This window comes from Chelonia mydas, chromosome 3, assembly GCF_015237465.2.
Source record: "Chelonia mydas isolate rCheMyd1 chromosome 3, rCheMyd1.pri.v2, whole genome shotgun sequence".
In the NCBI taxonomy this organism is placed as follows: Eukaryota; Metazoa; Chordata; order Testudines; family Cheloniidae; genus Chelonia; species Chelonia mydas.
In genome coordinates, this window is record NC_057851.1 from 171,358,182 (window position 1) to 171,371,597 (window position 13,416).

The window sequence follows — 13,416 nt, forward strand, 5'->3', positions numbered from 1 at the left end:
ACTTGTAAGGATGTCAGTTTGCCCATGGAAAACTCAAAAAGCTATCTGCATGCATAAGTCAGACTCACAATTAGCCAGTTTTTGCCTGCAAATGTGATGAAACTCATGTATACTTAAATCTTGTGGGTGCATTAACACAGTGGTTCTCAACCGTTTTTTACCTGGGGACCCCTAAACCTACATTTCTTGCACAACTCTGAGGGAAGAGCAAGTCTGCACGTTTCTCTGGTTGCTACTGTACCTTATGACATAGAATCTATTTTCCAGGAATGATCTATGGAAGTTATGACAACGCCAGCATGGTGGAATGCTAGACAATCTTATCTGAGTAAAAAGTTTGCAAATAGGAGGAGAGAAGGAACTACAATTCAGGTAGCCGAAAAATGGGAATATAAGGAAAAGAATAGCGAAATTCCACATTGTCGGGCATATCCTCCAATGTTGTTTGTTTAGGCATTCATGAGTGAACGCTAATTCTGGGTGATTTAATCCCAAATCCTCACACCTTGGAAGATGTTCTATATGGTGACAAAATTCCTCCATAAAACTTGCTACCAATAACCAAGGAACAAGATTTCTATTCATAACTTCCTTCATAAACAGACACCATAAATATAGGATGACAGACCACATAGACTGGAAGTTGCATTTGCATTCATTATAGAATTTAAGATTTCTACCAGGTGGGAACTTGATTCTAATGATGTTCCTCTGTTGTATGTGTCAGGACTGCACTTTACCTTGCAGCTAACAGAGACATTTCTCCTTCCTGACATTGTTCTGAATCTTAACCATATTTTACCCTTTGACTTTCATCATTCACATCTCACTTTCCTGGGCCAAATCATGAGTGGCCTTGTGCAGTGATCATAAGACACAAAGTACATCAGAAATAATGTATATGTTCACACCATGCAAAGAGACCCTGGCAGTTCCCCATGATTGAACATGGAGATGGGGATTGGTCATGTTAGGGGTATGGCTATTGGGTCTGTGCACAGCATAGACCCAAAAAAGCCAAAGCAATAAGGGGAATATTGGGTCATGTGTACTACTCCCACCTCTTCTGAAACCTTGCAATAGCTGCTGCATGCCACCTACTGCATACTAGGGCAAAAAACTCCTTTTCTCATCCCCAGCCATTTTGTCATGCTTTCCTAGGCTGACAGTCCATTAATTTGGGCTGGCAGCTAAATTTCTTGCAGAAGTCAGTTTTCCCACCACATTCCCAAGTAGGATGCTAAGATATCTAATGGTCATGAGTGTGTAACAAGTTTCATACCTTTGGGAAAGATCAGATATGTGACTCATGGTAAAATATTTCTTGTTTTTCAGATTTCTGATGCTATAGAACACCTTCAGGAAGCACTGAAACTGTGCAAAGATGATATGAATTCACTTCATCTACTGGCTCTCCTTTTTTCAGCCCAAAAGCACTATCAACATGCACTCGATGTCATCAACATGGCTCTCGCTGAGTACCCAGAGAGCTTTAGGTAAGTGATGTTGCTTGCATGTATTGTCTAAAATGGTTTGGTATCTCCAGCCATGAGATCACATCTGCCTACCAGATCCAACATTGTTACACAAGGGCCTTATTCCCAGCATTACTCTAGTTTTACACCAGCTGAACTCTACTGCAATTACACTAATATAAAACTGGAGTAACAGTGAAACATTAGGCTCAATGTATTATTCTGTGTACTGTCTCAAGAGCCTTTCTGAGAGATTAATTATGTAATGGGTAAACCAGGGTTTGTTTGTTTTGATGTATTTGTCTTTGTATAATTTTTCTTACATGTGACAATCTGTACTTTTTCATATGCTTTTTTTAAATAAATGTAGAATGAGCATGAGACAAATATAAAATTATCCCCTCCCAAATAAGTTTCATAGTAGCAGCCATGTTAGTCTGTATGCGTAAAAAGGACAGGAGTACTTGTGGCACCTTAGAGACTAACAAATTTATTTGAGCATAAGCTTCGTGGGCTACAGTCCACTTCATCGGATGCATAGAATGGAACATACAGTAAGAAGATATAGATATACACACAAAGAATTTGGAAGTTGTTATACAAACTGTGAGAGGCTAATTAGTTAAGATGAGCTATTATCAGCAGGAGAAAAAAACTTTTGTAGTGATAATCAAGATGGCCCATTTAGACAGTTGACAACAAGGTGTGAGGATACTTAACTTAGGGAAGTAGATTCAATATGTGTAATGACCCAGCCACTCCCAGTCTCTATTCAAACCCAGGTTAATGGTATCTAGTTTGCATATTAATTCAAGCTCAGCAGTTTCTCGCTGGAGTCTGTTTTTGAAGCTCTTCTGTTGCAAAATTGCCACACTTAAATCTTTTACTGAGTGACCAGAGAGGTTGAAGAGTTCTCCTACCGGTTTTTGAATGTTATGATTCCTGGTGTCAGATTTGTGTCCATTTATTCTTTTGGGTAGAGACTGTCCAGTTTGGCAAATGTACATGGCAGAGGGGCATTGCTGGCACATAATGGTATATATCACATTGGTAGATGTGCAGGTGAACAAGCTGCTGTTGGCGAGGCTGATGTGATAAGGTCCTATGATAGTGTTGCTTGAATAAATATGTGGACAGAGTTGGCATCGGGCTTTGTTGCAAGGATAGGTTCCTGGGTTAGTGTTTTTGTTTTGTGGTGTGTGGCTGCTGGAGAGTATTTGCTTCAGGTTGGGAGGCTGTCTGTAAGTGAGGACTGATCTGTCTCCCAAGAGCTGTGAGAGTGAGGGATCGTTTTTCAGGATAGGTTGTAAATCTGTGATGATGCGCTGGAGAGGTTTTAGTTGGGGGCTGAAGGTGACAGCTAGTGGCGTTCGTTATTTTCTTTGTTGGGCCTGTCCTGTAGTAGGTCACTTCTGGGTACTCTTCTGGCTCTGTCAATCTGTTTTTTCACTTCAGCAGGTGGGTATTGTAGTTTTAAGAATGCTTGAAAGAGATCTTGTAGGTGTTTGTCTCTGTCTGAGGGATTGGAGCAAATGTGGTTGTATCGTAGAGCTTGGCTGTAGACAATGGATCCCGTGGTGTGGTCTGGGTGAAAGCTGGAGGCATGTAGGTAGGAATAGCGGTCAGTAGGTTTCCGATATAGGGTGGTGTTTATGTGACCATTGCTTATTAGCACAGTAGCGTCCAGGAAATGGACTGCTTGTGTGGATTGGTCTAGGCTGAGGTTGATGGTGGGATGTAAATTGTTGAAATCATGGTGGAATTCCTCAAGGGCTTCTTTGCCATGGGTCCAGATGATGAAGATGTCATCAGTGTAGCGCAAGTAGAGTAGGGGCAGTAGGGGACGAGAGCTGAGGAAGCGTTGTTCTAAGTCAGCCATAAAAATGTTAGCATACTGTGGGGCCATGCTATAGTGGTGCTGCTGATTTGAAGGCATACATTGTCCCCAAATGTGAAATAGTTATGGGTGAGGACAAAGTCACAAAGGTCAGCCACCAGGTTTGCCGTGACATTATCGGGAATACTGTTCCTGACGGCTTGTAGTCCATCTTTGTGTGGAATGTTGGTGTAGTGGGCTTCTACATCCATAGTGGCCAGGATGGTGTTTTCAGGAAGATCACCGATGGACTGTAGTTTCCTCAGGAAGTCAGTGGTGTCTCGAAGGTAGCTGGGAGTGCTGGTAGCGTAGGGCCTGAGGAGAGAGTCCACATAGCCAGACAATCCTGCTGTCAGGGTGCCAATGCCTGAAATGATGGGGCGTCCAGGATTCCCAGGTTTATGGATTTTGAGAAGCAGATAGAATACCCCTGGTTGGGGTTCTAGGCATGTGTCTGCACAGATCTGTTCTTGTGCTTTTTCAGGGAGTTTCTTGAGCAGATGGTGTAGTTTCTTTTGGCAATCCTCATTGGGATCAGAGGATAATGGCCTGTAGAATGTTTAGTTAGAGAGCTGCCTAGCAGCCTCTTGTTCATATTCCAACTTATTCATGATGACGACAGCACCTCCTTTGTCAGCCTTTTTGATTTGATTTTGCAACAGAAAAGCTTCAAAAACAGACTCCAATGAGAAACTACTGAGCTTGAATTAATATGCAAACTAGATACCATTAACTTGCATTTGAGTAGAGACTGGGAGTGGCTGGGTCATTACACATATTGAATCTATTTCCCTAAGTTAAGTATCCTCACACCTTGTTGTCAACTGTCTAAATGAGCCATCTTGATTATCACTACAAAAGTTTTTTTCTCCTGCTGATAATAGCTCATCTTAATTAATTAGCCTCTCACAGTTTGTATGGCAATTTCCAACTTATCTGTATGTATATATATGTCTTCTTACTATATGTTCCATTCTAGGCATCCGATGAGGTGTGCTGTGGCCCATGAAAGCTTATGCTCTAATAAATTTGTTAGTCTCTAAGGTGCCACAAGTACTCTCCTCCCAGATAGTTTGATATTTTGAAGAACTTCTTGGTTAAAGGGAAACTAATTTTAGGCTCTGGATAATTCTTCAGACTTTCACCATTTCTTTGATACTTTTGTGTGACCTGATTTGTGGGAATAGTCTAGTTTGGGAGGAAAGAAGGTCATGTATTGTAACGTACAGCTGGAGGGAATGGCTTGGCTGTCTAAGACCCAAGGTTGAAATAACAGAGACTCTTTGGAGCCATAGGTTCAAATTGCATCACTGTTGATTCAGCCTTTCATTCTTCTGAGGGAGACAAGTTGAGTTCCTTGCAGTTTATTATGTCATGGCCTTTCAGATGAGATCTTAAAAACTGAGGTGGTGTCATTAAAGATACCATGCCATTTTTTGGTAGAGGTAGGGGCTGGCTCAATATCTCGCTCCATTCAGTGCTTGCCTGTATTTCTCTGGTGTTTTTTATATAGCTGGGTGTTTTATCAATTACTGCCTTTTGCAATTGACATTAGTATCCTTGCCTCATTCTTGAAGCTACTCAACACATGTCTGTGCACATTGTGTTGTAGAGAAAGTGAAAATTAGAATTTTTGTTACTAAAAGTTAATTCCTTCTACCAACACCTGTTCAATACATTCACATATGTATCGTTGAGCAGGGAAATACTGTAGTGGCTATTGTGATATATCCTGTTTTTTAAGATAGTTGTCATAATAAAGTCCTCACACCTCTACAGTCAGAAGTCAGTTGTTCCTAGGGGACTATAAACACGAGAAGGTAGCGAAGATTAAGACTGCAGCAAAGACTAAGCTATCCATTTTTGTTAGGGACACAGGATTTGCCATATCAGATCAGACAACTGCTTCATCTAATCCAGTATCCTACCTCCACCAGTGTCGAATAACTTACACTTCACAGAAAGGCAAAGAAACCAAACAAAACATGATGTACCTGGCCAGCTGTATAATGCTAAATATGAGGGGGAAATTCCTTTGTGACCTCTGAGGCAAACAAATTACTCTGAAGTATGAGAATAGTATGTTCTCCTACCCTTCTGAGATTCCCTGGCTCAGTGTAGAAGGGCAGGCTCCCATCAGAGTGCCACATTAGTTTGGATGGTCAGGGGGCAGTATGTATTAATGGACGTGGATAGTGAAAGCTGCAGGGCCTCAGACCCATCCCCACTCCTGCAAACACTACAAACACACTGTCAAATGGCTTCTTAAAAGCAGCCCCCCTTCACTCCCTGCGTCTGTTGAGCCCTAATGTAGCTGGCTGTGAGAATAGGTCTCATATACAAGGGTGCAGGCTTAAGTCCTGGCTTCTCTTCTCTGCTGCTCTGGCTCCCCCAGCCTTGTTGGCACCACTAGATGCCCCCACCCCAAGCAACATGTAGCCATCTGGTAAAGTGAGGGAGTGGAGAGGGGTAACAGAACCACCAGAAGGGGGTAGGAAAAGAGCCAGCAAAGAGAACAAAGTATAAGAAGAAAAAGGAAAAAAAATATACAAAAGAGAAAGAGACAAGCCGGGCGGGAGGGAAGAGGTGAGAAAAGGAGAAGCCAGAAAGAAAAAGAACAGAAAAAGGAGAGACGGTGGCAACTGCATTGGACGTGGTGCAAGAGAATGGGGATCCCAAGGTGAATGGGGAGGGAGCTTCAACATAGACCAGTTATTAGCAACCTTTTTAGGTGAAATCTAGCCTTTGGAAATGGAAGGAATTGAGGCTCCTGTGGCAAATCGAAAGATTGCACCATATTTACAGCTCTGACATCTGCAGCAGCGCAGGAGCTGAACCACTGATCTTTCGTGTTTACATTCCTCTGATGAAGTAGCTTGAACTGTGACAGGCTGACACATGGATAGAGTATCCCAGTTGTATCTGCTAGAAAAATAATGTATCCCACTGAAGACTTGGATCATACACCAGAGCAGTCATATAGAAAGAAAACCTTCCATTTGGACTGTTCCTAACTTTTCTAGAGGTTAAAAATACAGATTATATCCAGGAAGGCTTTATTGCTTTGTAAGTCTTATCCAAAGCGCGAGACCAAATTGTAGTCTAGATCTCTAGTTGCAATTGACTTGAAGGAAAACTAGAGGTTGTTTTTTTTTTTTAACTACTGTTTGGGATGACTATGGAGTCATATGCAAAGTTAAACAAGAAGATTACAGGGTGGCATTTAAAAACACCTGAAAATATTTCCAAATTTTCATTGATAAGAACTGGGCAGCTCTGTAATGCCTGGGAGCTAACTTTTTAATGATGAATCCAGTAGGAAACAATCTGGTGGCATGTATCAAGCAAGTAAGATCAAACCCTCATTAAGAGACACAGGATATCCCTGGAGCTCTGGATATGACAAGAAGTGTAAGTATTACCTCAGTATGCACACTAAACAAAAAGAATGAATAATACATTAGAAATAAAGGACTTACCTAACAAGAACTATGGCAATTTCCTGCTGTTTCCTGTGTCTCTGGCTGCGCTCTGATTTTCCTACCTTGATGTATGTAATTAGGCTGAGTGTGTAGCTGCTTCCTGCTCTTCAATTTGATACTGAATTTTGTCATATACATAGAACATTTAAAAAAAATAATCACTAGTAAGGTATTTATCATTATCCTGGGCATACCTGGCTAGAAGTATGGAATGGAACAGCCCCACTAACCCTTTTAGGGAGTCCTGGTCCTGTGAAAAGGTCAAGGTGAGGACTTAAGGGGTGTTAGAATACTCCATATGTTTTGGCGGGGGAGGAGGGGCTTATGTTTATGAGGCCTGCAAATTCTGGGCCCCATGCAGTCTCCCTCCTGTGCAAAAAGGGCTCTTACGAGGTGTGAAAAAACAGCTATGTTCACAACAGTTTTGAATTAAATGTGTCAAGTACTCGGTGCCCCAATATTTGCTCAGCTCTATCAAGTAATTGCTGGCGGAAGCATATTGGGAACTGTAGCTCATTCCACCTCTACGTTTTCTTTCTGAAATTTCATATGAAAGCAACTATCAATTTAAATATTTTTGGTTTAATTTTTTTTTGTCTATACAGAAATAGTTACTGTGTACTTAATGCAAATATCTAAGCAGGCCAGGAAGCATCTAATGTATTCTTGGAGACTAACAACAAGAAGAAAGTGTGTTTTGCATGGAAAGTCATTTGTATTGCAGCAGCAGCCATGTGACTGTTCTTCTGACATAAAGGATAATAATAAAGTGGTTTGGGGCTTACCACAGCTAGCCTTCAAAATATGAAATACTGTACTAGATGAGAGGTGGTTTGGTGACAGCAAATGTCCTTGGCTTCCCCACCATTAATACATTAATTTTATTAAGAACCTCTCTTATAATCCTCTGGTGAGATTTTTTTTGCTGTGGTCCGGACCAGACTATAATTGAGGGAACAGCTACTCTATATTATTTAGGTAATTTCATTCCTGGGGTGTTATTTGTTGCTACAGAGGAGGTGGCATAAAAGAGGTGTTTGCAGATGCAAAGTCAGATATGCTTCATTGGTTTGATTTTTTTGATACACATTGTATCAAAACTGAAAACTGAAAATTCATGACTGGTCTGGGCAATACTATTGTGGGTGTTGGTTGTCAGCTGTGTTCATACTGCTGAGTACAGTAGGTAGAAGTATTCCTTTGGTTCTAGACCATCACAGTGACTGAGGCGTGATCTACACTTAACACACATATTGGCATAGATATCTCTGTCGGGGAGTGAAAAAATCATGCTTCCTAGCTACGTAGCTGTGCTGGCTTAATCCCCAGTGTCAATGCAGCTATTCCATCAGAAAAGTGCTTCTGTGCCAGTGTAGGCTCTGTAGCGTAGACATAGTCTGAGGGATAATTATCCCTGAAGTAAAATGAATCAGCTAGATTGTAAACTCATGGCCTAGGCTAGGTCTGCACACAGTTTTGGTGTGTTGATAACAGTGTCGGTTTTGCTGTGATTATCTATCTATCTGATACAGTTATATTGATACAACCCCGAGTGTGGATGCAGTAATGCCTGTACAAAGATGCCTTATTCTGCTATATCTTATTCTGCTTCCTATGTGACCACTATAAAACACCTTCCTACTAGTATGACTGTGTCCACTCTAGGGGTATTGTACCACTTTAACTATACCAGCATAGTTAAAATGGTACACGTTTTGTGTGTAGACAAGGCCTTAGAGCATCAGATCACTATATTTGTATGTCTGCAATTTGTCATTCCCCAGAACACAATGAAGCACAACTTGAGGCTGGCCCTGGTGATGAAACAGTTTGCTACAGTTCTCACATTATTATACTGCATTTTTGATTCCTCCAGATTCAAGTCCTGAGGAGTCAAGGCAGGGCTGAAAGAGAACTTTAAAGCCTCAGCACTTGAACATACTAGATACATTTATAAATAGAATGTGAAAATTGCTAAGGGAAGTTTCTACAAACTGGCTCATTATAGTGGCATGTTTTCAACATAGCAGTTGTAAGTGACTTGCAGATTGTTTTGTTTTTTCAATGTATTAACTACATAGCTGGCAATAGAGTAACAAAAGTAAGTTTTCATACATGGAAAGATATAACTGTACTGTACATATAGTGTGGGTACAAGGGCACAGAAATGTATCGTGCTTGTGAAATACATTTGAGAGAGACAAAATAATTTCTATGTGGATATAGTTTTGAATATTTTCTCCTCATCCTCACCGTACACATTTAGTTGTTGGTGAAAATCAGAATATGCAAGGTCTTCATGTTGGATCATCCTGTTTAGCCAGCCTGTGGGGGGCATATTAGGATTAATTATTATTTTAATAAAATTAACTTTAAAAAAAATTGACATTGTCATTAACCATCAGTATATTCTGGAAATAGTATGAATTATTTGTTATGTCATTTACATACAGGGAAAAAACTATTTAAAAGAATACTGTCAATTTAAAATAATGCATTAAGCCAGTCTCCTTACTTACGATGCTAATAATACAGGTTATTAAATCTGAAAGAATTATAAAAATACAATGTGCTTTTTAAGGTTTTTGATGCATTTCCGCACTTTTGGCATTTCTCTTGGCTTAGACAATTATTTCACTGAGGATGATGATTTAGTTTTTTTGTTATGATTTCGTTTTTACAGCAGTCCTAAGATTGAACCCTAATACAAAGCAGCATTTTTGTACTGTAAATACATATAGTGTAATAGTTTCTGTTTAGTGCTATAATAAATCAACATTAAGTTGCCCTGTATAGTTAAAGTAGGGCCAGCCTTAGGGAAAATGGTACGCTGGGCAAACTTGTATTTTGGTACCCACCCCCACCCCATCATCCCTGACCCCCGTGGGCTCCCTGGGCTTCCCCCACCCCATCACCTCTGGGCCCTGCTGGCTTCCCCAGCGTTTAATTTGTATTGAAAGAGATGTCGGTGCTCAGCCGAGGAACAAATTAAGCACTGGCGGGGCGGCCAGATACTGGCGAGTGCTGGCAGGGTGCCCAGCTCTGAAGGCAATGCCACCGCCAACAGCAGCACGAAAGTAAGGGTGGCATGGTATATGATGTATTGCCACCCTTACTTCTGCGCTGCTACTGTGACTTGTGGTGCCTGGTGCTCGGCATGGGGCTCAAGGCAGGCTTCATGCTGTCACACAGGAGCTGCATCTTGCCAGAGCCCACAGCCCTTGTGCAGCCCTCTGGGCACTCCTGGCTCACCGGGGTGCCATTTCAGATTTCGAGGAGTGGGAAGAAACTTTAACTGTGATTCCAGGGACTACTTAGGCACATGAAAACTCTAGGTTTTTTTGCAGATAAAAATGTAGGAATTAGCTGACAGGACCACTGTATCTAATTGTTATATAAAGAAAGAAAAAATATATATAAACTCCAATTAAAGCCACATTTAAAATTTATATGTAAATTTAGAACAATCAGGAGATAATACAGCAAGATATTCCCAATCTCAAACCTTGAGGTATCAGTTCTGGGGCTTTAACACAGATATCAGAAACATGCATTTGATACTTTGTATACTGTCTTTAGTAGAGATAAATAAAAATAAATAAAATCTGCTTACTTCTCTAACAGAGACACTCTGTGTTATTGCCATTATCTACTCTATTTTAGTCAATTGTTTTTCACTCCACTAAAAACATACTTAATTTTAACATATGTGATTAAGGTTTTTTTTCTCTTTTATTAAGAAAGGGAGTTTATTTTTCTAATTATTTTGGCATTTATGTTTACTGATCACAATCATGCATGTGACTCACTACTCCATCATTTGCTATTGGTGTCTTAGTCGGAACTGCATTTATTTTCATTCAAATTTTAAGTTATTTTACAGTTATAACTAAAAATGGAATTTGAAAACCTTTATCTGCCCAGTGTCTAAAGTTGTGTTTTCTAGCTAATGTGTTTTAAACTGGCACTGCTAAGGTTAGTACAAGCTAAAGATACATTCTAGAAGTATACTGTTATTTGATTGTATCACTTTAAATAATGAATGACAAAGCATAATATGATAAAAGTAATAATGATAATTACTCCAGCCAGGATAAGTTAGGCATTTTAGAACTACAACTCAAAGAATTAAATTTAAGCACAAGAGAAATAAAATTATGAAATGCACAGATGAGTCAAAAAACTAAAATAACACTCTGAACAAATAAAATTACAGAGAATATATGTACATTTCAAGAAGTAACAACAACAAAATACAAGTATGTGTTGGGGGGTGAGCGTGAAAGATACAGAGTATGTGCGTGTGTGAGAGACAGTGCATGCGTGTGTGTGTGAGAGAGAGAGAGAAACAGTGTGTGTGTGTGTGTGTATGTGTATGTGTGTCAGGGCATGTCTACACTTACCTCCAGAGTGATCGATTCAGTGGGGGTCGATTTATCGCGTTGACTGAAGATGCAATAAATCAACCACCGAGTGCTCTCCCGTCGACTCTGGTACTCCACCGGAGCGAGAAGCATAGGTGCAGTTGATGGGGGAGCGTCAGCAGTCGACCTACCGCGGTGAAGACACCACGGTAAGTAAATCTAAGTACATCGACTTCAGCTACATTATTCACGTAGCTGAAGTTGCGTAACTTAGATCAGTCCCCCGCGCTAGTGTAGGCCAGTCCTCAGAGACTCTGTGTGTGTGTGTGTGTGTGTGTGTGTGCGCGCGCGCGCGTACTGGGGGAGTGTGTGACAGACAGCACACTGTCACTTTAAACACAGCAGCACTTACCAATCTGAAGGCTCATTCAGATTGCAGCAGTTGCCAGTAGCTCCTCCATCTCACGTCTGAGCCCTGTCTCTGCACAGGTTCCCAACTTTGTTTGGATGAATTCCTGGAGGTTTCACTGATTGACATTATCTTTGATTAAGGATTAATCTTTAAGTCCTGGAGACTCGGCAACCCAATTTCTCTCTCCTCTTCCGCTCTGCAGGGATGGAGTACATGGGCAGGGGATGGGGGATCTGACATCAGTGCCCCCCCCCCCCCCCCCATGCTCTGCACAGCAAACAGGAGGCTCCGGGGAGCTGCTGGCCAGGGATGGCTCCAAGGCAGGGGACAGGAGCAACGTGGCTGCAGATGGCAGCAGAGCAGCGGGGGAGGAGCACACCTGCTCCGCAGGTGCCCTGTTTATAACTGCGCCCCAGGGCTTTCACCCCACTTGCCCGTACCTAAGACTGGCCCTGTAATTCATATTTTGTTCCAGTCTTCCACAGTGTTAACCTGAGTGATGTAGACTTCCTGTCTAGCTGTCCTTCCCGTTGGTTTTGAATCAAGCAATCACGGTTTAACGGAAATCAATAATGCTCAAATGATGCGATATTTAAAGGGAGTGCTGCAAATTTCTCTGTATCCATATAGCTGGATTATACTGCATGATCCCACTTCTTGGAAAACACCCCCATTTCTACCTTTTTGAATGTCTGAGTTACTGGCTTGAGTCTCTGTGTTTTGATTTCAAGTAATTTTTATATGGGCATTACACAGCATAAATTTAGTTCAGGGGCCCATTTGGGAGTAGGCATACCTGGTTTTTCAAAACATGTCAGGTTTTTTCCCCCCAAAGTGGAGGGGAGCAGAATGGGAGAGCTCATGTTACTTCACATGTTACTTGGCATCCAGATTCACCCTCAAGTTCTTGTTGAGCTGGTGTGCTATCATGTGTCAGTGGTACTCGGGAGGGAATGGATTGCAATTCCTATGCAGCCACTGGAGCAGGCTTCAAATATAATAAATTTTATAAAAATAAGTTAAAAATTGCCCAGGGATGACGCCTACAGCAGAGGCTTATTTCCTTGGTATAGTGTAAAAGAAAGAGTACACCCACATCATTCTCCCAGATCTTAGCTAGAGTGTTTGTTATGTTTTGGATCTCAACTGTGGACTGAAATATACTTTTTAAATAAAATATAAGTTCTCAGCTGCTTCCTCCTGAGTGGATGGATGGTGCAGTAGCCCACCAGAGGCCTTTGGGGAAGGACAGTACTTCTTGATGCCTGGTTAGACATAGTAATAGTGATGTAGGCTCCCCATATTACAAAGGATTTGTCTCTCCACCCCCTTTTTTAAATTTCAGAATCCAGGGACAGTGCTTGTCAAATTGGGACAATTATTAACCGTAGTAATACTGCACCTAGAGGCAATTTATTTGAGTGGAGGTACAGAAATTCCTATAAGAACATAAGAATAGCCATACTAGGTCAGACCATCCCCTAAGGGAATGTCAGTAGCTTGGCTTCTAATATTTTGTATTCATATCTTGTAGATTCTCCTTTGGAATCCCACTGTGTCTGTGAGGTTTGTTTGGTTCCCCCTCTGCCCCCCAAATGCATTGTGTTTAACGTTTAGTGATGTGAACTGTACTGATCGTTAATAAGCTGGTCAACAGTGCAGCCTGTGAAGAGATTCACAGTAGCAGTAATTGGCTACGTTATTATTTTCCTCTTGGTCACTAAAATGTCTTCACATCTCTTTGGATAGTCAAACCTGAGCTGTCAGAATAAATTCTGACCTTCCAGGACTTGTTTCGGGGAGTTTG

At 41.2% G+C, this 13,416-nt stretch overlaps 1 protein-coding gene across 8 annotated transcripts in view; it reads left to right on the top strand.

Annotated features, from left to right (window-relative positions):
• The window catches only part of TTC7A (tetratricopeptide repeat domain 7A), a 260,649-nt gene that overhangs the window by 124,600 nt on the left and 122,633 nt on the right, over positions 1 to 13,416 (top strand). For all 8 annotated transcript variants that reach the window (XM_037895864.2, XM_043543797.1, XM_043543798.1 and 5 more), the window contains one exon: positions 1,336 to 1,496. In XM_037895864.2, coding sequence (XP_037751792.1) covers positions 1,336 to 1,496 — 161 coding nt within the window. The remainder of the gene's footprint in view (positions 1 to 1,335; positions 1,497 to 13,416) is intronic.